Source organism: Primulina huaijiensis, chromosome 3 (assembly GCF_012295235.1).
Source record: "Primulina huaijiensis isolate GDHJ02 chromosome 3, ASM1229523v2, whole genome shotgun sequence".
Classification (NCBI taxonomy): domain Eukaryota; kingdom Viridiplantae; phylum Streptophyta; class Magnoliopsida; order Lamiales; family Gesneriaceae; genus Primulina; species Primulina huaijiensis.
The window spans coordinates 279894-305257 of record NC_133308.1 but is presented as its reverse complement, the minus strand read 5'-3'; the positions used below and the strand labels follow the sequence as shown (position 1 = coordinate 305257).

General features: G+C 35.0%; 5 protein-coding genes and 1 pseudogene across 6 annotated transcripts; 1 reads left to right on the top strand and 5 right to left on the bottom strand.

Annotated features, from left to right (window-relative positions):
• Window positions 1–170: 170 nt before the first annotated feature.
• On the bottom strand, window positions 171–5351 carry LOC140974608 (U-box domain-containing protein 33-like; annotated as a pseudogene).
• On the top strand, window positions 5249–9536 carry LOC140972006 (putative recombination initiation defects 3). Of its 2 annotated transcripts, XM_073434477.1 has the most exons (12): window positions 5249–5507; window positions 5876–6053; window positions 6574–6721; window positions 6960–7094; window positions 7422–7474; window positions 7563–7760; window positions 7916–7981; window positions 8079–8125; window positions 8339–8465; window positions 8570–8651; window positions 8764–8872; window positions 9323–9536. In XM_073434477.1, the coding sequence occupies exons 1-11, from the start codon at window positions 5443–5445 to the stop codon at window positions 8868–8870; spliced, it is 1206 nt and encodes a 401-aa protein (XP_073290578.1). In that variant the 5' UTR covers window positions 5249–5442; the 3' UTR covers window positions 8871–8872; window positions 9323–9536. The 2 variants fall into 2 exon arrangements, with proteins under 2 accessions (XP_073290578.1, XP_073290579.1); XM_073434478.1 differs by lacking the exon at window positions 9323–9536 and having other exon boundaries at window positions 8764–9289.
• Window positions 9537–10499: 963 nt separating this feature from the next.
• LOC140972729 (zinc finger CCCH domain-containing protein 12-like) lies at window positions 10500–13410 on the bottom strand. The gene is made up of 2 exons (XM_073435111.1): window positions 11884–13410; window positions 10500–10939 (listed from the first exon to the last, which is right to left on the bottom strand). Exons 1-2 carry the CDS (start codon window positions 12668–12670, stop codon window positions 10668–10670), a joined length of 1059 nt encoding a protein of 352 aa, XP_073291212.1. The 5' UTR covers window positions 12671–13410; the 3' UTR covers window positions 10500–10667.
• A 2233-nt stretch (window positions 13411–15643) lies between these two features.
• On the bottom strand, window positions 15644–19578 carry LOC140972005 (ferric reduction oxidase 2-like). Its single transcript, XM_073434475.1, has 7 exons — window positions 19275–19578; window positions 18276–18381; window positions 17929–18123; window positions 17494–17728; window positions 16706–17280; window positions 15892–16598; window positions 15644–15807 (listed from the first exon to the last, which is right to left on the bottom strand). Exons 1-7 carry the CDS (start codon window positions 19447–19449, stop codon window positions 15668–15670), a joined length of 2133 nt encoding a protein of 710 aa, XP_073290576.1. The 5' UTR covers window positions 19450–19578; the 3' UTR covers window positions 15644–15667.
• Window positions 19579–22137: 2559 nt separating this feature from the next.
• On the bottom strand, window positions 22138–23547 carry LOC140974607 (probable receptor-like protein kinase At5g24010). The gene has a single exon (XM_073438166.1). The coding sequence runs from the start codon at window positions 23545–23547 to the stop codon at window positions 22138–22140; it is 1410 nt and encodes a 469-aa protein (XP_073294267.1).
• Window positions 23548–24205: 658 nt separating this feature from the next.
• On the bottom strand, window positions 24206–24568 carry LOC140974605 (probable polygalacturonase). The gene has a single exon (XM_073438165.1). The coding sequence runs from the start codon at window positions 24566–24568 to the stop codon at window positions 24206–24208; it is 363 nt and encodes a 120-aa protein (XP_073294266.1).
• Between the last annotated feature and the right edge of the window lie 796 nt (window positions 24569–25364).

The window sequence follows — 25364 nt, the reverse complement described above, 5'->3', positions numbered from 1 at the left end:
CAAGCGGAAAATATGGAAACCATACTTTATTTTTCCATCTATTTATTTTTACTAGCATGAAAGCAAAATCCATATTATATACTAGTTACTCTACATACACGATGCATATGTGTACAATCTTTTTATCATTATCGATGGACTAAAGTGAAAGTTGACAAATTATGGAATGACTAAATTGATATTTGAATTGTTGAAATAAAAATAAAAAAATTAAAAATGTGTGTTGAAANCTCAAGAACCCTCCAGACTTCAGAAGCAAGATCAGGTCGAAGTCCATGATTCACATCAGAGCAACTTATAGCAAGGTGAGCCAACTGTTTTGCTTGCACAAATGGCCATTCGCCAGCATTCGGATCCAATAAATCTTTCAAGTTCCCTTTGCCTAACGCATATTGGACTTCTTTAGATATCCCTGCCGCTGGTCTTCAAGTTAATAACCTTAACAATATGATCCCAAAAGAATAAACATCTGACTTTGAAGTAAGCTCTTCTGTTGAAATTAAATCAGCAAAAGTTCCTTTTGGGTCAGTTTCATGGCAACATAGTGATGTCTTGTTGTCTGAAGAATCTTAGAGGGGGACAAAGCATGTTCCAAAATCACTGATCTTGCTCACGAGGTTTTCAACCAAGGTTGGCAAGAATGCAAAAAGATGAGACCAGAGCATAGCTCTACAGCAATATGGATTCGAATCTGCAATGTCAGTTGGGGTGTATTGTTCTTGCAGTTGAGGCAATCCTCGAGGCTTCCATTGAAAATATACTCATAGATGAGAGGCCAAATTTCTGGACAGGTTCCTATTAAAGTGACAAGGTTTGGATGCCTCAGCTTACTCAAGATATTTACCTATAGCATCTCAAGAACTTAAATCATAATCAACAGTATCAAGCGAATGCTTTTGTAGATAAAAAGAGAACCAATCTAATGACTAACCTCCTGTTGAAATCGAAAAGAAGCGAGTTGTTAGGAAACAGTATTTTTATAGCTACTTGTGTGTGCCGAAGGTTGCCTTTATAAATAATTCCAGGATCCCTTTCAACAATCTTCAAGGCTTGGTTAAAGTTGTCTGTTGCTTCTTCAATTTCTTGAAGAGAGAATTCAGAAAAGAACCAAGACAGAGTGAAACTGAAATCACCTCATACTGTTTTTGTCTAAGTTATGAGCTACCTCGAGTGCCTTTCAAGCATCAATTCATCTCTTATGTTTCTTCAAAAGGTCAACAGCAGAAAACAATTTCTGTTCCAATACCTCCAGTCTGGCGAGAATCTGCAATTCGACTCTCCAGAGAGGATTTCTTCTCGTGTAACTTAGAGCTCTTCCACCACTTCATCTAGCGGCATTTTAACTTTTCGGCTCCTTCCTCTCATCTGGTCAAGTTTTCTTCAGTTTCTCTCCTGCATCTCAACTCCTCTTGTTTTCATATACTTTAGCCTAAAATATGATCACCATAACACCTTTCATGTTATGGAAAACATGAGGCCAACCCTAAACTAGACCAGTCAAGGTTGAACGTAGAAGCCAGATTAGAGAAAACATTTTTTTTAATAAAAAAATTGCTATATTGAGTTATTTTTGTTATATTTTTATATAACAAAAATCCAAATCCCAAAACTTTTAAATTGTGGATTTCCTGGCATTTTTGGTTTGTTTCGGATTTTCTTTGAAATAAGTCTCTTTTCACTGTTGTATGCAAATGCAAAACTGCTTCTACTTTTTTTAAGACAGCACTTTAGAAAAGCTGCTTAATTAGGCCAAATCCTTAGCTGTCATTGGCCTATTAATTTATTATATTTGAAATAGAAATGAAGATGATGGAACAGAGTTCTTGAAAATTTACCATGTGAATTTTATCAGAAATATCTTTTTCCACTCTCTAACGCTTGAGTGATTCCTCGTATGCTTCTCTCTTGTATCTCTCTGCTTCAGCTGCAAGCTGTGCAATCTTGTCATAAAATTCATGTCGAAGTAGTTAAGATTTGATAGGCTCTATTTTGAACTAGGATCCTATGTTATTGGTATTATATGATATTTATCAGATTTAGTGAGATTTGATTTTATCTATAGAAAATTTACTAATACTTGACTTTAAAGAACTAGAAATAAGAGAATTATATTGTTCGTTCTATCATTCATTGTTCATGTTCCCTTCCTGATCAAGTTCGTGAAGTGATTCGATATTCCTGAAGTGATTGATATATGGCATTACCCCTTGCACTTGATGATTGTCATACTTGAACCTACGGTGGTCCAAAAACGAACCTCATGAGTTTATCTGACCTTTTTGCCCATCTGCAATTGATGGTGATATTGAGGACTGCAGAGCTTCAGTACTTGGACTTGACTGAAATATCGGAAAATATTCTTCTGTCTTAACTCCACCTGATTTGCTTTCCCTACGTGGATTTGACTAAGACTTAGTGATCAAAGAGAGTGGTAATGATGCGCATTTAATATGAAGTGGAAAAAGGAATGTTTGTTATACTCAAAAGAACAGAATCAGTGCGCTACAAAATATTAGAATACATATCAATTATCTGGTCTTCTCCATATTCTGCTCATTTGAATCCACTGACCAGTATCATCTACACCATACACCATCAAACAGAAATCAAGAATTCACTCCAAAGAGTACAACAATGAAGCATGCCTTTCGTCTATGAGATTTCCTCTACACACGAACCATATGTGACAGAAAGCAGGCGCTTCCATGCGCACGTGGAGCACTTTCTAAGACTGGGGCTCTTTAATTTTTCCGCCAAGCTAAACAATGGGGAAAATTGAGCACATGGATGAATTCAGCATATGCCATAAAATTGACAAACAATTCTTTATCTAACGAGTGTCAACCCAATTATTAGCAATCGCAAGTAGCAGCGGAAAATGTGAAATGTAAAGAAACGGGTTTGCAACCTGGAATTGAAGGGTGATTACGCTGTCATGTTATGTTTGTCCAGTCTCAGAACTCATATCAAACAAAATGAGAAAATTTAAACTTTCAGTGACAGATATCTAAGTTGCTACTGAAGTTGACTGAATTACTAATAAAGAGATTGAAGTTATTCATGGGAGACTACAACCTGTAATACTAATATTATTTGAAGTAAAAGTAGTGAGTCATGCAAATGAATTATTGCCACAAAAAATGAATGATATTTTTTGGGTTATTCAAGATTGGGCTATTCCTCATAGTCATAAGCACAGCTCTTTGGTACTGTACCTAGAAAAAGATTTATTGGCAGCAGCTCCCATGACAAGCCATTTGATATCATACTCAGATATTAACCGCACAATACCTTTCTCAATAGATTCCAGAATGCAATTTTCGGAATTGAACTAGGGAATAACGTAAAATAAGCACGAAATCAAACTTTAGGCATGCTGTTAGCAATGAAGAAAGGTTAGCAATAACGAAAATGGACAGTGCATATTGTTTAATTCTTCTTCCAAATCAAGTACACATTTTGTATCATGTATGTATATGCTTGCATGTACATATACGTACGGGTGAATGAATGTTTGTATGCTTGTCTGCACAATCATAAATGCGTGTGTATTTAATATGAATTAATAAGGAATTACACAGTGATTGAAGAAAAAATGCTCTCTTTTGCAGAACAAGCAATAGAAATTACCCCGGCTCGTTCACAAATCTGAAAATACTTGCTCATGGTCGTATTAATCTCCTGCCTCTCGTTTGCATGAAACGCTTTAACTTGGTGCTCTTCCAGCAGGTTAATTGGAACTTTAGTACATACTATGAACCATTATATAAAAGATTATTCAGTAATGTCAGACGTACGTCAGTTCATAAAGGATTCATATGGCCATTCAGATGCAAATTAAAGCCGGGTAAGAAACAAGAACGGAAAGATGATTAAATCTCAACGGTGGAAGTAAAAGAAAGTAGAACCAACTGATGACACAAGATTATAGTCATAATCTTCAGTTTAATTGTAACTTGAAAGGCAAACCATCACAGATATGATCATCCATAAATTACAAAGAGAAAAATGGGATTAAAAATAGATTGACTTTTTTTCCAACCTAAAATTATGTGCATGTTCACCTCCATAAACTCGAGATATTCATAAATCTTGGGCAAAAATAATTTCATTCAAACACACATGCGAAATACCATTCACATACTTCACTTCTACACAGAAAAATTGATCAAGATCCAAGCCAAACAATAATACAGCAGATTAACAGAGGAAATCTTTCGAAAAAACACGACAAAGAAAAATTAGAATGTCATCTCCTAAAGAGAAGGAAGGAGTCCAATGTACAAGTAATAATAATCATCAATGCCCTAACGCATAGGTATTTTCTGATCTGGTTGATGAACATGCAGTATACTTTCATCCCTCTTGAGTTCCTGAATGCATACATCAAAACTGGATCACTCTCCTTCACATCTTTTCCGAAAGCCACGTACATCACATCCTCTTTCATATACGATGGCATGCTAGGCACTTCTTCCTCCACAATTTCATTACCACCCTCACCCTGCCCTCTACCTGATGAGTGTATCAGCCTCTGAACACCTTATTCTGTCCATGGACAGTAGAATTTCCACCACAGCCATCACATATAAACTTCAAACCACTCTTACAACGATCTCTACCCCAATAATAATGCAGATGAATCCAAAAAAAATTCGAACTTTGTTTATGGGAAGAGTGTTCGCGAATTATATTAGATAACTATAGAGTTTTTCGCATTCACTTCCCTAGTATTCAATAAATTTAACAGGTAACTTCATTATATGTTATAATTTTTGCATTTGATAAGAAAAGTTAAGGTCAAATACAACAAAAATCCACATAATTATTACTTACTGGCGTGCAAAATCACATGATGCCATGCATCATGTACGCATCATGTACTTGATATATTTAATTATTAATTTTTTTAATAATTACATTAGTAAGCTGCAAGAAACAAATGATTATTAAAATAAGATATAAAAGATAAATGGGAAGAAAGTCATGGAAGGAAACTTTTACAAATGAGAAAATTTACAATATAATATATTATATTTTTTTATTTATGTTCCTTATTTCAGGGTTAGTTATGGAAATTCACGGTTTTTATATTATTCTCTTACTTTATTAAATAAAATAAATATAGTATGTTGGGAAAATTAATTTTAAATATATGTATATATGGTTCTACTTACCGTGCACAGATCCAAAACCAAACTTTGCAATATACAGTCTAGAATTAGAGCTGAATCGAGGCCCAAATAGAATCACAGCCCATCTCCGTGGTACACGTCCACACTCGACCGCATCCAAATTTCTGCACTATAAATACCCTTTTGGCTTCCTGCTCTCCCTCCATTTCCAGTCATCACGCACACTTCAGCAGTTCGAAAATCATAATTTTACATCTCCCGACGTTTACATATCATCTATTTTGAGTTGCGAATTGCGATCGATTGGATGAAGATGAAGATCAACAAAGCCTGCGATTTGAGCTCCATATCCGTTTTTCCCCCTCAATCTAGGTTTCATTTCTTCTGCATTACGTTTTCTTATATATTGAGACTGAAACTCATTGTACTGCTAATATATCCTACGATTTCTGATACTTACTTCGACTTATCTATTGAATGTGTATGGATTTCGAAGTTCGAGTTAAATTTTATCAGTAAGGGAATAGAATTTGCTGTTTGTGCTGTATGAAATACTAATTTAGGCAGTTGATTGTGATGGTTTTGCTATTGTGGATATTTATATGCCAAATCTCTGGGAGGAATTCAGTGATAGGACACGTGTGATGAAAAATTGATGATATTAGTGTTCCTTGTTTTATGGATGAGAGTTATGCAGTCGTATTGAAGGTTTAACGCTCTGCGTTTATGCATGTAATTAGGAGATCAATTGCAGTACACAACGGATCAGAGTCTTCCTCGATCTTTGTGAGAAATCGAGCCACAGCAGATCTGCGACCACAACAGTCACAACAGTCGTTATCACAGGGGATTTCATCTCAGCATGGTCTCTTTTCTCAGTTTTCACAAAATTCTCAGGATGAGATCCTCACCAGCGAGGTGGTTACAATATAACATATGTGCTTATGAATACAATGTATATACTGATGATAACATATTCAAATATTTAAATTAGATGCATTTGTTACTGCAAACCTGATGTTTCCAAATCATTGAAGGTTAAATTTATTTTACTTTGATTTACAAGAAATTGTAGAGGATCCGCATATAACACGGGTGTATGCCAAACAGAAATTTTTGTTTGGTTCTGCTTCTATACTTGCTAATATTCTACCAATTCCTTTTTTGTGGTTTCTGTTGAGTGATACTACACATGCACTTGTCTAATTGATTCATGTTTCAATTGATGTGAACAACAGAATGAGAACTCTTCGACTTTCTTATATTGTCTACATAATATTTCATGTGCCTCGATGTATGCAAAACTCTTTCTCCTTTTGACTATGAATAAAAAACGACTAATTTCTCCCTAGAGCATTTGTTGCTTTGTTGTTTATACCCCTTGAATCTTTCTAAAACGTGTTTGAATTTTAATGATTGTGTTTGAATTTTGATGTAGAAAATAGGATCTCAAGAAAGAGAGAATTCATTGAAGAGGACATCTTGCTTGCCTCCAATCAATTGCACGCGAGAAGAGACACAGATGATGATGATACCTAAAACTTCCAGCACTTTAATACGCAAGTGGACTGGCCAAGATTACAAATGTATGAACTAGAATGACTAATGTGGATAGCATAGTTTGTTATTTTCATCATGAAGATGGAAATTCATTACTGAGTTTTTTAGGAGTTAAACAAAGAAGGAAATACGGCAGTTTATATTCTTTTAAAAAAGGCATAAGGTTTTGTTGTTTGATTTAAAATAATGAAACCCAAAGATAGTATTATCATCATCAAGATGTTACAGTTAATCACTGATGTATCTTTTGTTTTACTCGAGCAGGCCAAATCAGTGAAGAGCTTGAACACAGAATTGGAATGGTAGAAACTTCACTTAGCAGGCTTGGAATGATCTTGGACTCGGTTCAGAGTGACATCATGCAAGGGAACAAGGGTACAAAAGAAGTAGCATTAGAGAGTAAGTGTTACGTATCTATGAATTATTAATGAAATGCAAAATAGCTATACTATGGAATGGTTCTTTATGCATCACCTGTGACGGTTGTACTTCAAACTGTGTTGCCTCTCCACTCGAGGAATACTGTAGTTCTACTTGAGGTTGCGTGAATTCTTACTTTATGGTTTCTTCAGATGATGATGCAGATTTTTTAAAAAAAATTAAGTCTTATATTTCCTGGAGTAACCTGCTGTATAGAGCTATACATAAAAAGACAAGAAGCGACGTATAAATTTGATAAAATGTTAGTAATGACACTTGACTAATTAATTTATAATTCGTGCATAGTGGAAGGCGTGAGGCAGAAGTTAATCGCTCTCGATGATTCAATGCTGTCAATGGTAACTAGACCTTAACAGATTCTCTGATGTCTTCTCGTCATTATTGTTGCATAAATAGAAAACTAAAATCTCAACCTGCTTTCTCCAGAGCAAAGGACAAGAAGATATAAAAACTCGACTTGACTTGGGTTTGACATCCGTGTCTGATCGAATCAAGCAGAGTAAAAGCAACCAAGAGAATTACAGGGAAATATTTTCAATGCTTTCATCTCTATCGGAGAAAATTGACACTCGAATGACAAAGCTGCAGCACAACCTCTTCAAGAATTTCAGCAAAGATATGCAGGCATGCATATGTTAAACAATGTAGTTGGAAAATGCAAATGTTTGGAGGACATGATCTTGGATCCTATGGGACATTTTTTAAATTAATATATAGACAGCTACTGACAACTGAATCCAGCATGGTTGCTTGATAATAAATTTTTCAACCATTTGCAGGCAATTGCTTGTAACATGAAGAAGTTTATACAATTACAAGAAACTCCTCCCATTCACGGACGTGAGGTACTCTTTCTATGAAGAGATGGACAACTACCTGACCTTTAGGTGTTTAAAGTATCTAGAAGAATTTTAAGAATGTCTGCATATTTGTCACTTGCAGGCTGCCAAAGTCTGTGGCACCATGCAGGAAGTGTTTTTCCCTACCAAGTATGTATTCATGGCTTCCCTAATCTGCTCTACTTTTGTCTTCTATTTGATAAATCACACAAAAATCTTTCAAAATGTATCATCCCAAGCCAATTCTGTTTAACATGTGAGATTCAAGAAAACTAAACTTCTTGTGATTTTTTTGGTTCTCTACCAATATTTATAATATTCTTGGTATTTTATTGAAATTAATGTTTTTTCCCTGGTTTGTAGTGAAACAACGCATGTGAAAGCACAGCAAGCTTATTTAGTCCCGAAGGATGAAATGGGCAGATGGACGTCAGTAAAACCCAAGCAAACAACTTTTGAAGTTGGAAATTGTAACAATATCATTAACCAGGTAAAAGTGTAGTTGAATTTACTGGTGCTATATTACAAAATATGTACTTAAATTGCTAGCTGCAGAAACCTCAACTGGCTAATAGTATATGAATATCGATGTAGGAACGGGAATGGAGAGTTTTGATTGAATCGGATGAGGAGCTTGATGGAGGTTTCTCCTGCTTGCTTAAAGAAAAGGGGAGAGGTATCCTCTCCGTGATATCTTCTAGAACGACTTTTGTTGATTTATCTGAATGCAGTAATTGATATTTCTGACCTAAGTTAACGATTATAGAATGTCTGCTTGTTTTGGTTAGATAATGAGGAATATTCGTCCGAGGCGGTGGAGGAGGAGACTGCACGGATACTTAGGAATGCCAGAAAAAGAAAGAGGAAACACAGCAATACCATCGTTATAAACTGAAGGTATATTGGCATTGCAAATGGCAATCCAATTTCTCATCCTGTGCATCTAGATCTGTGATTTTTTTTTTCAAATTCTTATGAAAAGTCTCATTCCTATGTATCATCACGTGGAGCGTGAGATTGAAAATATACCTTTTGAAATAGGATATCTAGAGATTTATTCATGCCCCATGTTTTAAATTGCCCATGTAACTGCCAAATTTTTATCCTCGGATCATTTCCTTACGTTTAAGTTTTGTTTACTGAGGTAAAAAGCGCCAGTCGTTTGCTACTATGTAAAAAACCCGAATGCATGTGTACTATCCAAAATACATCTCCAGCACCAAAATTCTTGACTCCCATTTTTTTTAAAAAGAAATCTTTGCCCTCCCCGTTTACTTTTTCACACTTGAGTAAATATTTAAGAAGAAAGGACAATGTTTAATTTATGCATTAATCTTTGTTCTTCAGACTAACACCACTGAGCACGGCATGAAGAAATTACTAGTCTTGTGTTATTGGAGGAAGGCTTAAAAGCTAAATGTGAATAAAGATTATATTTTTAATCCTTCCGCATTTTTACAATTCTTTAAACTGTCTTTTGTAAGTATGTCATTTCACGTGCTAGCATTTTTGGTATTTGACAACTCTTTTTGTACATTTATAATTTCCTCCATTTTCTTCTTTTTGTTCTGAAAAATAAGAAAAAAAGGCTTCTATCCAAGTTGAAGTTGTCAACGAAGTGTAGTTCATTAGAGAGGACAACGTTTGTTTCCTCACTCACGCCTGTTCTTAGTAGTTGCGTTTGGCCGCAAGTGGGATGGATGGATGGATGGATGGAACAAGATAAAGAAGGAACATAATTACATCCTCGTAGACAAAACCCAAATCGGTAATTCCATGCCACAAATAATTCCACTGAGATCTTGTATCATACTTCTTCATTCCATCTCATATTATTAAATGATGTGTATTAATATTAATTTAGAACTCATTTACTACACCTAATAAACTATGAAATGAAATAAGACTAGAATAAAACAAGAGGAAATTGAGGAATAAACGAAATTAATTAATAAACAAAAATAACATCTCATTTACTGCAAACATGCAACCACGCCAATGGGCAACTGCGTGAGCACGACGAAGTTTTCTCCTGCCTAGTGCACTAGCGCTTTTTCAAAGGCTTCAGACTCTCGATCACGCAGGTCACCATCAGGGCAAGAACATCAAGCAAGAATCTATAAAAAAATTTAAAAAAAGTCTGGGAGAAAATTTAAGGATTTTTATAATTCTTACAATTTTTAAAATATAATACATTTATTCAAAATATAATATAATATAATAATAAATATGTTTTAAAACTGACGAAAGAATTAGGTGTAAAGATTATGTTATGAAGTGAACAAATTAATAAAAAGAACTTTTTTCGAAAAAACATAGAAAATGATACCATACGATTAAAAAATCATAACCCGATTCAAGTACTCGACCAACATTCGAGCCAGTACTTGACCACCATTCGAGCCATAACGCCAGAATTACTCAAACTTGACTCGGGCTCATTTAAATCCGAGATCGATGCACATAAAAGTTAGCATAAGCCACTGGAAAACCAGAACAGAGTCTTGGCTTGCAAATCATGATACAAAACACAGATTCACATGGAATACAAGGAGTGAGATTACAAGCAGCAATCTAATACAACAGCAAGAAGCTATGAGGTTATACTTGATGCCTTCTATTTAGCAGGGACGCGTTAATTTCATTATTTGAGGAAAAAGTCGTTTTCATGATGATAGGATTCAAAACCAACTCAGAGGTCATCAATCCAATCACCATAGATTTTGCTAATTTTATCTGGACCTTTCCATTTCTGAGTTGGTCTGTGCCCAGTCTTCTGTATCACAGTAGGCAACCTTTGTGATGGAACTCCAACATGATACACGTCCGAATGAGGAACAGAAGGGACGGTCGCAACAACAGCATCAACTGAAGTTTTAGGAGAGACTGTTCCATGCTTGGCATCAGGAGTAGAAGAATCCACGGCTTCTGCATCTGATGCCCCTCCACCATAACGATGCAGTTCTGTCTCAGGACAATTCAAATAATGTCATAAACTCACAGACTCGTACAATAAATCGACAAATTACGAAAGAAACGAGGAAATTTTTATATTGGAAGCAGGGTTAGGTAGCCATGGATTAACTTAGTTTGATTGATCCTTCATCTATAGCCACAAGCAAAGAGCTTGGGTTCAAAATAATTCACTAGTAAACAGCCTGAGAAACATGTTCATGTCATCAATTCATCAACTCCTTTAACCAATTGAGAGCTTAAGGCTGAATACCATGAATCCATGATATTTGTAAATTTTGGTGACAACATTTAGCTCGTAAATATTGAGCAATAAGCTGCACGAGACGTATCAATCACTTATTCAAAAGGTGATTCTTAATGTCACTTGAAGGATTTCGTGTGGATGTCACTTCAGTGGTTTAATCAGATGGCACAAAAAATTACTTTCATCATAAAGTCCCAACGAGGACATTTTTGTTGTTTCCGTAAGAGAGCAGATAGAGATTCCAAAAAATTTCATTTAGGGTAGTAAAACAAATTGAATCGGTATTTTGCTGACTAGTGCATTCATGGAAAAGAACATGGGATAGAGGGGGTGGGTACACCACCAAAGATTTGAAGGGCAAAGCAGCGTGTATTTATTATTGTCATATAATTCATCAATGCATTTTGATTACTATGATACGGCTCTCAAGCAATTAAAATGAAATTTCATATCATAAAAAGCTTATGAAATTATATGATGCAAAAAAATCCAAGCTCAACTACCACACGTAGAACATAAGATCTTTACATAAAGCATGAAATGCATTCGCTCAGTATGGAAGCATGAAATGCATTCTCTCAGTATTGAAAATAGGTAAATAAATCTCAATTTCATAACTAAAAGCAGCAAAAAGAGCGAATTTGATGTGCTTTTGCTGGGGATTAAAAAGGCTAGTATAAAATTATACCTGCAGCTCCATGAGCAAAATGACACTTGCTACCAAAGGGGCAATACCCGGTTAGTTCCCACTTGTTACAAATCCTCGTTTTCCAATTGGAAGGCTTCAAGTTTGATCCACTTCCATTTCCACCATATCCACCACCACCACTTCCTGGGCCCAAACTTATCGCAACACTTTCACGGGATTTTGATTGCTCGTCATGAAGGAAAGTACAGTTCTCACCATATGGACATCCTTCCTCGGTATAAAATTTTTTGCAATGTCTCCCTTTATAAGACCTCTGTGCATCGTCACTAACCCCAAATATTGGTATCTGAAATTCCTCCCTCGGCTCCGACAACATGGGCCGCTCATCATCATTGCCAGCCACGATTTCTTGCCAATTCGGGGGAGGTTTCCTAAGTTCTTCAATGCTATGGGCAAAATTGCAGTTGGTGATATATGGACAAGTGCCAGCTCTAAATTTGCAACATAGTTTGGTTTTATAGAACATCTTTCCAATGGCTCTGGACCGGTTAGAAGCTGTCACATCCACTGATTGGGAACTCCTAGATCTTTTACTTGGAGGTTCACTTCCGGATCGAGATTGGGATGACCTCCCCTCATAATTCAAATTTGTATTCATGTCCATGGAGGCTTCTCCATTCCACATCCCATACTCATCTTCAGTTGCCCAAATAGCATGATCAGTGGACCCAGGACTCCAATTCTCATCAACACCATTTCCGGAGTTTCCGGTTAGTATTTGCACAATATTTCCACCAGAAAATCCACTTTCTCGGCGATAATCCATTTCCACAGTATAACGCCGCCACTCAAATGTGTATCCAAACAGGTAAAGCTAATGGGAACTAAATCTAAAAAAGGTGCAACCAACAAGAACCTTGGATTCCTTATGACTCGTTCAATGACCCACGATGTACATATACGTAGATAAAGAACAAAATCTTGATACCAATTGACTAAATGCTCCAAATTGCAACAGAAGTTGAAGAAATAGAAACAAAGCTAGATTAGTAGTAAACTTCGAATTACCTAACTTTCCTCAACTGTAAAATTGCACATTTCAAGAACCCGCAGATTCGCAAACTGGGTACTTCATATACCCTACACGAACTCAAGAAAAATCCAATCTTTATAAAGAAATACAGCAGATGAACCAAACGATGCAGCAAATAATAAGTCAAGAAGAGAGATTAGCAACCAAATCGCAAGTGGGTTTCAGATCTAAAAATATGAAGCTTACTCAGAAACTAGAGTTGATTAATAGTATTAACTGAAATTACTGTGACCAAAAACTGGAAACTTATGCAACAGGAAGATGAGAGATAAGAATTTGGTAGAGTATAACGAAAAAAAATTGAAAAAAACTCCCACAAATTGAACTCTGCAGACGGTGCTGTACTCTCCCATCTCATCCACAATCGATTCAGGTTGGAATTACCCAGTACTGTAGCAACAAATCGGTTTGCTGGGTGTTGTAAGATATTTTGATTGTTTTTACTTTGTTTTTGTTCTTTTTTTTTTTAACTTTCCTTTTATATTTTCAGGCTTTCTGTGTTTATTTGTCCACCTTCATTACAACAAGCGGAAAATATGGAAACCATACTTTATTTTTCCATCTATTTATTTTTACTAGCATGAAAGCAAAATCCATATTATATACTAGTTACTCTACATACACGATGCATATGTGTACAATCTTTTTATCATTATCGATGGACTAAAGTGAAAGTTGACAAATTATGGAATGACTAAATTGATATTTGAATTGTTGAAATAAAAATAAAAAAATTAAAAATGTGTGTTGAAATTTAAAAAAAAACAAAACAAAAGTGTAATATTAGTATCATATAAGGATAAAGTTAGAAGAAAAAATTGGTGTCCTTCCTAGGTGGTTACTATCATGTCCTCAACTTTAATAAAATAGAATAGATATAACAAAAAATTAAATTAATAATACAAATGATTTTTATTTTTTGCATAACATGATCTAATATATCAAATATCATTTCGTTCGGAAAAATGTATATACAAACAAATGATAAAAATTGAAGTAATGATTTATCATATTAAATACTAAATTGAAACTAACATAACAATTCAAATACAATGATAATGATAAGTTTAAATTAATTAAACAATATAAGAGTACAAGAAAACATTTTGGTATATGACGTTGATATTTTTTTCTCTTATCACATCAATTAAATGATAAATATGCTCTTGAAATTAAAAACATTGCATCTTGAAGATTTAAAATAATACTTAATTATAATCCTTGGAATAACTAAGAACATGTGATAATAATTGTTCATGAAAGATTATATTCTAAATTATAGCCACATGAATATCATAAATTCAAAAAATTTCAAAAACCAGCTTATTGTTAGTTTATATAAAGAAATAATAAAACATTATATTTGTTAAAGAAAGTCTATGAATATAAATTATATTTTGAGAAGGACAAAAATAAAATATTTAGACATAAAAATTGAAAATAAACTAAAAAAATAATCTATTGACCTTTTTTATGTCTAAAATATATTTGTTTAAAATAGTGAACTAATAAAACTTCATTTTTTACCATTTTACTAAACTAGGATTCATTTCCTTAAATTAATAATTGAAATGGACCAATTATTTTATGCAAGTTAATTGAGTTGAATGATAAATAGGCATTATAATTTTTAAATTAATTGACTTGAATCATGCATAGATGTTCCATATACCTAACTTATTATAACAATTATATATGTTCATCTTATTTTTATTTTGTGATGTTATTGAAATATTACTATTATATCTCAGAAAAAGGAAAAAAATATAAACTAATATCTGATATCACATGTTGTATTGTGTATAATCTTAATCATTATCCTCTCATTTTTTTTAAAATTACATTCCGTAAGGCTTGAATCTATTAAAAAGAAAATTTATATTTTAAGAATTTTCTTATTATAATTTGAAAAGTAAAACTATGCACACTCCTGATGAATTATATATATATTGTACATTCAAAAATTGCTAAATTTGAATTAGAATAAAATGTATTACTTAAATATATCGATATTTTTCAATTCAATTAATAATTGTTATAAGGTTGTCAATAAATTAGATCCATAACCGTGCTCAACTTTTTCATCTTTTTCTAACTAATAGAATTTAACATGACAAAAATAGTGATGCATATATGAGCTAATAATTAATAACATAATAGTAATAACAATGGCTAATTAATTCTTATTAATTATTAATCGAGATGATCAAATTGTGACTCATGATCATGAGAAAATATTGAGAGATGCCTGATGAATTATAATAATGGCAAATTTTTTATGGCCTATTTTTTTTGCACATTTTATAATTTATTATATCATATTAATTTAAACGATATAATTTTCATAAATTAACTGTTTTACAATTGTAAATAAATAAAATTATCCCCTCCCCTATACAAATTCAAACGCATTATAAGGATAAAAATTTATAATTTTAACATAAAAAAGATATATGTCTCTTGTGAGACTGTATCACGAATATTTATTTGTGAGATGAGTCAATTGCTCATATTTATAAAAAAAAAATATTTTTGAACTAAAAAATAATATTTTTTAATAAGTGATCTAACTAGAATATTGCTCTCACAGAATTGATATATGAGATCGTATGGAGTTTTTGTGTCATTTCACAATTTAGTTACGAAAGAGTGATATTATTATCAGATCGTATGGACACAAATACACTTCCCACTTACAATATGACATTTCCTTGTATGAAATTGTCAAAATCACCAACTGAAGCTGATGGATTCGAATTGCAGATTCGCTGCCAAACGAGATGAACATATTTTCGCTGCTTCGTGCCGAAGCTTCTTAGGCCCGCTAACAAGAACCCCAACGCTTGACTCTCTGCTTTCGAGTAGAAATCCTATAGAAAAAACCACAAGATTATGAGAAAATTTAGTTCAAAGGATCTAAAAATGATCACAGTGTATATATTTTTTTGACGTACTTTTGAGATCAGGCCTTTCACCGTAATGCACGTTGATAGATTGCGAAAGTGACTGCTGAGGCAAGCTCTCAAGTTCCCTATCTGCACTATAGTACAGTGAGTTTGTTGAAGCTATGGGAGTTGCCCCTTCCATGTTCTGAATCTGTGACGTTTCCTGGGAGTTTCTTGTCTTATTCAATAGAAAAGCAACAGTTGACGCCATGATAATGCCGACACATACGAACAATATGTGCAGCGCAGCTCTTGAGGACGACGAGAAGATCTTATTTGAGTTAAGATCGACAGGGTATATGTAGAATCGGGTCACAATGCCAATGAGAATAAGGTATATTATGAAGGAAGATGAGATTATGGCCCCGAGCCAAAGCCAGTTGTTTTGGCCTAAGATTGGAGTTATGGGAGCATCAGACGGATTCGGCTTGAACCATACGGCTCTAACTCCCTTCCTCTGCTGGATGGTGGGTTGTTTTTCTCGTGTCACGTAGGCCTCTACCTGGATCCCCAGGTCCGAAAACATGGAGGGTGCACCAGATATGGGGAGAATGAGATCGAGCATTGTTAGATCGGCAGAGCTCTTGAATGCCGCGATGAGCAGAATTTTCGGTGTCTTGAGTTTCAACGTTTGGCTCGTGTGAATGAGCTCCCGAATGATGGAAATGAACGGTGTTACGCCACTGCCCCCGCTCACCATCACTAGCAAGTCATGCCTGCATTCCGTCATAATTTTGATCACAATAATCAATTATTTATATGGGTGAAATTATTGTAGGATACTTCCCAACCATAATCGTATAAGGTACGTAGGTATGTATACCTTAGGAAATCTGTGGAAGCAGGCCCATAAGGTCCTTCGACAGAGACGTCTAGACGATCAACCGGAGGAGAACCTGAAGATAGAATCTGATACAGCTTTTTAGACCATTTTCCTTCACCTTTGATCATGACACTGAGCTTATCAGATTCCAGACTGCTACTGGAAGTTATGGTAAATGGATGCCATTGCAACTTGGAAATGGTGGGCAAATTCAAGAAAATGATACTGGTTGAGGTGTAACTTAAACCTATGCTTTTCGAGAAGTTGAGCTCGACGGTTTCGCAGGGCAGTATCCTAGCAGACATGAGACGCACACCTCGTCTCGATTGCAAGAATCGGAGGTATCGATCGATCATGAAGAGGAAGAAGCCAGGGAGCATAATGGAGGTGTAGCTAATGCCAACATGGACTACATAGAAGAAAACAAAGAGAATGTATAGGTGATGTGTGTAGAAGAATAGCTCAAATATCTTTCTCCTTATTCTTGGCAATGTTGTAGCCCACAAAGCCAATCCTGCTAGTAAAGATAGCTCTCCTGCTACATGGGACACGCCAGTGTTCTCCCATTTCAGCATCTGAAATTTGCAGCTACAACAAGTTATTCCTGTTACATGTATTTATTTATTTATTTTATCTCCAGTACTTCTGTGAGTTGATTGTTTTCGATACAATGGTGGCCAAATCACGGACTTTAGATGAAGGGGGAGAGGAAATTTTAAAATATATTTGACGGAATCGATTTAGTATTTGTAAAAACAAACTACAAATGATCAGAATCATATATATACCTCCGATAATTCATGTGTGGCGGCCCAAAAGATAATGTAGCAAAGGCCATGCGCAGTGAAAAGGGTCATCACAATATGTCCTAACCATATGTGGTGTTTCACACTCGCCTCCGATGTGAGGCCGAACAGCGGCAGAACCGACGAGCCACGTGTCACCGGGAAAAATAGGAAAGATAGGGCTATGTTTCCTGTCAGTCCAAGGCGGAGGCCCGCCGAGTCTAGCTTTGCTTCCCACCTGCAGTCATGCACCATCCACTTGCAATTAATACTTAATTAATATGGAAAGTATTTTTAAATTTTTCGCAAACATAATGCTACGTACTAACATATTTGGATGAATTGATCATGCCGTAAAAAATTTCAAAATATATAACGCATATATCGTAACACATGTAACGTTTAAGATTTGTCGTGCCGATCATATTAATTACTCACACTTTCTGTCCAGATTTTGCTGCAGCAATGGGTGTAATAGTGCGAAAATTGAGACGCAGATAAGTAGCAAAGTTCCAAAGAAGAAGGGCAATAAACATGAGGAAAAATGCAAGCTCAATCCGAGACACTATTCCCAATCCTTTGACGATCACTGGCCTCCTCCATAATCCCAACTTACAGATCTCTGCACGTGATCTGCATGCATGAATGTCCATTAAAATTAGTTTAAAGAAATAATAACTCCATGAAACAAATACATGTCTTGGATTTGAGCCGAACAACCTCGTAAAAAAACCCAAATTATTCATTATATATGTTATCGATGATTTGGTTGTGGATACACGTACCCTTCGGTATGATTATTCTCCCTTGTTTTCTTTCCTAAATGGAGATACACACACCCCAAGGTGGCAATGAATAATATCGGAAACGTGAAAACTAGATAAGTCGCACCTGAAAATTAACACGGAAATGAAGTTAAACTGAGCATGTAAATAATTCAAAACTTCAGGTTTCAATTAATATGTTACAGTGCTATCTTCTCCATATTACATGAAATCTGATAATATATGTCAGTATCAGTAATTTACGATGATGCATGGGTATGTTAATATGGAAATAAGTTGTTTATAAGACTCAAGAGGACAAGAGGAACAATATCTGTCACTCATACAGACGCATATTTTTCAACTAAATTAATTTCTTTATATTTTTTCATAACTCATTCAATATACGATATAACTTAGGTATAACAATGAGTCGAGTTTGTGTATAATTTCATATCTTCTGTCTTCATTTATATTTATTATATTCATCCCCATTGGATATTCAATTTTATCATCAACTTCATACTCATTGAACAATTGAATATTGATACCCTACCGAAATATCTTATTACTACCTATAATTATATTTTTTTTAATTTGAATTATCTCGAGTAACTTATGTATATTTACGAAATTGTTGAGAACAATAACCAAAAAATATAAAAGTTAGCAAATTAAATATTATAGAAAAAATGACAAAATATTATAAACAATTTATCATAACATCATTATATAACAAAAATAACATCAACTTTCTACTAATAATTTTCTTCATTTCATCCAACTAATATCATTAGACAAAAACATTTTAGAATTAACAATATATATATATTAATTAATTAAATAAGGTATTCGAGTCAGGTATGAGTAGAGTTCTTTAAGACTCGACTCCATCCTCATACTCGATTACTCATTTATTTAATCGAATAAAAAATCCACTTCATACCCTTCTCCATTCAGGATGGGTTTCTGATTCTCCGTCGTGTTAGGAGGAAATTATCATCCATATAAGTAACTTACCATGGGTGGTTCCAAAGAAAGTGGAGGTGGTCTGGGTTCGGAGGTCCATCAGCCAAATCTGTCTAAAAGTATTAGTGGGTGTCATTATCCACAGTAAGAGATATCCGGCGAAGATCACCAGCACCACCGCAGTTATCACCATCCTCGCCACGCTGTTGACGCCGTGAGAAGACATCTCTAGCTAGTTACTTCTTCTCTAATAAACTGCAGTCTCTGTGTATATTTTTAAAAATCAAACTAAGGATTCGGCGGATAATCGAAACTGAATGGAATTGTTTTATGATTGAGGGAATGTTAATGGAATGTGATGCCTACATATATAGGGAGGAATTGGTGCATGTCACAAGATGTCAAATTTAAACACTAGCTATGAGTATAGTGGACTTGAAAATCTAGCTAGAACTATGACTCGGCACACTTTGGCTTACAGTACTAGATATCATCAGCGATGAACTCAGGATTTGGGTCAAGTGAGATGGATGGTGGAATGATTTCACATATTTTAGGAATACTTTTTTTTTCATGAACGTTATTATTATTTTCTTTTAAGGATATGCTCACGTGTGTCATTCTGCCCGATTAATGCCCATGGTTGAAAATGAACACAAAGTTGACATTTTTCGATAGATAAATCAAGGCCACGTCGATAGATTTTGTTCACTCCTTAATTTGACTAAATGCATGAAGTTTGTATGCCATTTAGAGGTTTTATATCAATTATTATTATTCTTATACGGACCAGGATCCTCTACTGTGACGTCCCGGGATGCTTTGCCACAAAGTTTTTTTAAAAAAAGCTTTTATATATATTTTTTATTTTATTTTTTTGGATTTTTTGTTTTAATCTTTCTTTTACTTTCACTCAAAATTTTCATTTTTAAATAATTTTTTGCTCTTTTTAAAATATATTATAATTTTTTTTTCTATTTTTGATTCTTTTTTTGAAATTTTGTTTACTTCGTTTGTTTTGAAAGTAAAACATATTTTATGTTTCAATTTTAGTTCTTTTCGCATGTTTAATTCGTCCATTTTCATCGATACTCGAACAAGATTAAAAATTTGTGTTTTGTTTTCGTCATCAATCAATTCTACCAAAAAACATCGAGTTTTTATTAATGTGGTAAACACTTGATTCTACAAATAAGAAAGAGTGAAAAAAATTATAATATATTTTAAAAGGAGCAAAAAATATTTAAAAATAAAAATTTTGAGTGGAAGTAAAAAAAGATTAAAACAAAAAATCCAAAAAAATAAAATAAAAAATATATATAAAAGCTTTTTTTTAAAAAAATTTGTGGCACATCATCCTCTAGTGTAGGGATGCCACAGTAGAGGATCCTGGTCCGTCCTTCTTATACATAATCATGAATATTCCATAATTTTGAATGGTAACTTAGAAAAAAGACCCAAACATAAAAATACTTAACAAACCTAAGGAAAGTTTATGGCAATAATGTAATGAAGAGATAGTTAAGTATTGCCGACACTAAAGCGAGCATTAATAATGTAGTGAAACATACATAGCTAGGTTGACACAAGCATTGCAAAATGTCAACTCTTTCGTTAAATCTACTTTTTTTGAGGAATTATTTTATTATATTTGTACTTTTTATCATGTAAATTTTTATAAAGTACGCACTTGTTTCTATGATAAACTGAAAAAGAGTTTATTTTTCAAACAAATACACAACAATTTGTTCCTCAAAGGATTAAATAGTATTTACCTATAAAATTCCAAACGTTTTAGGCTTCAGAGTCAAGACCAACAAAAAGATGACATCATGCCATAAACTCAACAAATTCATACATTGCAAAGGTCACAATTACCAGAAATTTACCCTTTTTTAGCACTTCATGGGGAAAAGAAACAACCAGAATCTGAGATGATATGATAAGAGTAGAGGGACAAAAAGGAGACCACATTCAAAATGAGTAGTGGATGCTAAACGATCCATGGAATGATGGTTATAATCAAATTCAAACTTCTGTAAAGACTGTGAACAGAGATGTTTTCCATGTTATACGGTGACAATACGGAGATGTACATCGAACCATGGACACAAAATATACATAATGTGGGTAGATTATGTCCACACGCGTCGAGTTTTGGATTAATCATAGATATATATACCCTTTGGTCGTCTGAATAATAATGATAATACAATCAAATTTTAAACAACAATTCAAACCCCAATTTGTTCAAGTTAACATCTCAAGGGTATCAATGTAATAATTCAAACCTTTTATGGCTATATATTATTAGATCAAAATTTCAAGAGTGCCTAGGTAACTTAACCTTAAGCATTAATTAAGGTGAAAGGGTTTGCAACAGCACAGGACAGAAGCAAAGAAAAACCTTATTATAATCAATTGAGCCTAAAAGAAGACTTCATACAATTATAAACAAGGAGAATTCCGGTGCAGGAAGGGCGAAAAGTAAAAAGAGTCGTATTTCATCATCAATTTCTTGATATCTTCTACCATACATGGTATTTTTTTTCCCCAGTAAAATCTCAAGCAAAATCAGTTACCATACTTGCATAAAGAGATTCCATGCTTCGCATTTGGAACATAAAGAAATATCCACTTGCCTGATAGAGCAATTGTATCTGATCATAACAGATGGATGACACCCTCAATAGTCAGTACATCCAATAAAATAGATGGCGGAGAACATATCATACACACCAAGGAAACAAGACAATAGATATTGAACGTAGTTGCGTCTGTTATGACTACTTACAGCAAAAGACAACATCAATATTTCACAATTACAGAACCTTCTTGGAGACTAGCAATTCCAATCTTTGAATGCAAAACAAAAAAATGTGTTGGCTCTACAAGGTTGTCAAGCTTTAACAGATCAGAACTGATTGGTAAACTTCAAATTAGTTTCAGAAACATCTACAGGCAAGCGCGACCATCCCACATAACCATTCTTTGTCCTCAACATAAAAACTGAGGCCGTAAGCAACAAGAACACAGCAGCAGCCAAGGGAATTAAAAAACCAGTATGCCCTCTTCTCCAGCTCCTCCACACATACTCTGCAGAAACCTCTTCACCAAAACTACCCATCGAATTGTTCATCTTCCATACCTCAATTCCGTTGACAAGACCATCAACCGCATGTGGCAAGCTCGTATTCGATGGACCTACACTAACGACCAAATTTCCCAATCCCCCCCCATCAACCACAAAATCGGCATAAAATGGTGAAGCCAGCAGTCTATTTGTGACATAAGACAAATCAAGATTCTCATATGCTAAATTCCCGTTAACGTAAACATTGAAATAAATCATTCCTGATGACACGCTAGCTATATCGCAAAAATGCATCCGAACCATATACCTATAACCCTTCTCCACTTCAAATGCCAACGTTATGTTTGCATTTGGAATCGAATCATCTGAGCTTTTTATAATCCTAGCAGTATTATAAACATTATCAGGCCCCACTTCTCGACTAGCCCCACCAATTTGATAATGGATTCGACCCCCAAAATGAATTTTTTCAGAACCATCTCTCACTTGTAGGTACTTGTCATCAGTCACCCAAGTCCTCCACAAAGAGTCGTTAAAGGGCGTCACTTTAAACCCCCCCACATTCACTCTATGCACAGTTTCAAACCCATTTCTCAACAACCCATGAATCCACTCAACTTTTCCGCTATCAACGTACCGTGCTACATCAGCAATCAAATCTTTCGGAGCAGATATCACTTCTATCGCATTCACAAAGCCGAATTTTGAATTTTCTGACGGTATAAACATAATATCCAGCTTTCCCAAATCATCAGGGATCACAAACTCTTTAATTGTGGGAAGACCATCACCCTTCGGCACTCGAAAGTTATTTAGCAACAAGAATCCGTTCGCCACGACATGAAATTCAACCTCAAAACAATTGCAACAACCATTCGTAAAACGTGGATGAAAATGGAGGCGTACCAAATGATGGGTCCCACGATCTGAAATTGGGAACGCGTAATGCGCTGGACGATTGAAGGCCCTAGCTGTTTGATACAAAGGAGAGGAAGAATCAAGGTGAGATTCAGCTTTCAACAAATGAGTCGACCGTGTCGAGATGAGAAATCCAGAATCGTCACCGGTGAAGACTCGGTGATCCGGGTCCAGCGTTTCGGTAGCGCTTGAGCCACAGTTCACTAGATAATGATCAATTGGAGAGAAGGTATAGACGGTGGTGCAAACGAGGGAGATGGAGAAGATGAAGAGAGAGAAAGTGAAAGATATGGAGTATACCCCCGTCCCCATTGCAGACACAGAGACAGAGTGAGATCTTCAAACTTGGGAGAATTGTCTTTTGAATGAAGTTGGCATGGAAAATAAAAGCCTGGGCCACGCGGAAATTCGTAAGTGGGCTCAACGATGCCCAAAAACGTGTCGCATAAAGTTTGGCTAATTCGACCCGACATAAACCAACACGCCTTATCTGACCTCACCTTACCAAGTTGCCAAGGGTCAGATTCCGGCCATCTTGATCTGCTACATGCTCGCCCACCGTTACTGAATACGTTAAAAATTACTTCCACTCATGCTCCACCAAGTGTCTCGTGTATTTCTTTGCCTTGGATTTCTTTAAATGCTGCAACACACGAACCTGTCTCGGCGAACCATTTCTTTGAAGTTTCTACCTGTCCCCTGCTACTGTTTCGGGTACGGCTTCGCAGTGTCTATATTTACGTAATTGCCTATGTTTTTTTATTTCCGTGAGCTGTGATGTATACGGCTAATTGTTTTATTTTCTTTTAAAATGAATAGAATGTCAATTTATTTACTTCCACCAAATCAAAACTCTCAAGTTTCCGTAACCATTATTTCATTTTATTCCTTCTTTCTTTCAAGGTTACAACTTACAAGCAAGACAGTCTTTATGGAACGAGCGAGAACTATCACCTCCCTTAGCTTCAGTTCATCCTATATGAGAACATTTCTGCAACTCCACAGCATCAATAGCCAAACTGTCTACAGGAGGAAATTCACACATCCCTACTACCCCTTCACCCTGCTCCACCAGAAGATGATTACACGGATGCGGCACCACTCCACTGCTAATCCCCTTCACATCCACAAAGCTCCATGTATACTTCTTTCCCTTCTTAGCCATCCCTATCCTTACGTTCGAAATACAAATCCCAGTAAAAGAATCACCCGAAATCCCCTGCATCATTCCAGCCATTGTCACATTCTCCGCCACAACGTCCCTAAAGTCAATTCCTTCAATCTCAGGGCAACGCGTTCGGGTGGTCATAATAAGGGACCGCGTGAGAGCCATAGTTCCCAGTCATCCAAAAAACCCATTTCATTGAGCAGCAACAAAATATAAATTGATAAAAAAAGTTATAACAGAAATTTTAATGTAAAAGCCTAAAAGTCATGTTATCTAACTTTTGGAAAAGTATCTTCACTTTTTTTTAAAAAAAAAAAAAGATACATTTTAAAATACTATAATAAATTGGTTTATAAAAAATATATAATGTAACCAATCGACTGATCAGAATGCCCAACTCCTAGGACTTAGCCGTGATCATCCTCCTTCTAATGGCACTGCCGCCGACCCATTACCAATTTGTGTACCCACCACCACAAGATCTATACTTTATTAAAATCTTCACGCCATATTTGCTTCTTCTTTTTTATGTTGGGTAGTGCAAAGTTGACGAGGTTTACAGAGAAATTCGTGATTAATATTGTTAGGCTAAGTTCAGGAGCACGCCATAAATTCATGTCAGATCAACGTTTAGAGTATTTTGGGGTAAACTTTTACCAAAAATTGCACATAAAATCTGGAGTCTTGAAGCCTGTGTTTCAAACTTTTAATCTTAAATCCCATTTTCATGAAATAATCCTATTTCAAACTTATAACGAAAAAAATGTCGTTGATTTCAAGATTTCTGATGGTGCCTAGTTTGGGTAAGCCATGACAACATAATATCAATAAGTATTAATAATTCATATCTTCTGTTTTTTACTCGATTTCTTTGATCCTCTCATTCGAGTGTTTGAGGATTATCGTTCGAGGTAACCAGAAATTCGTTGTGGTGTTCCAACCCATGCTTTAGAATCTTGAA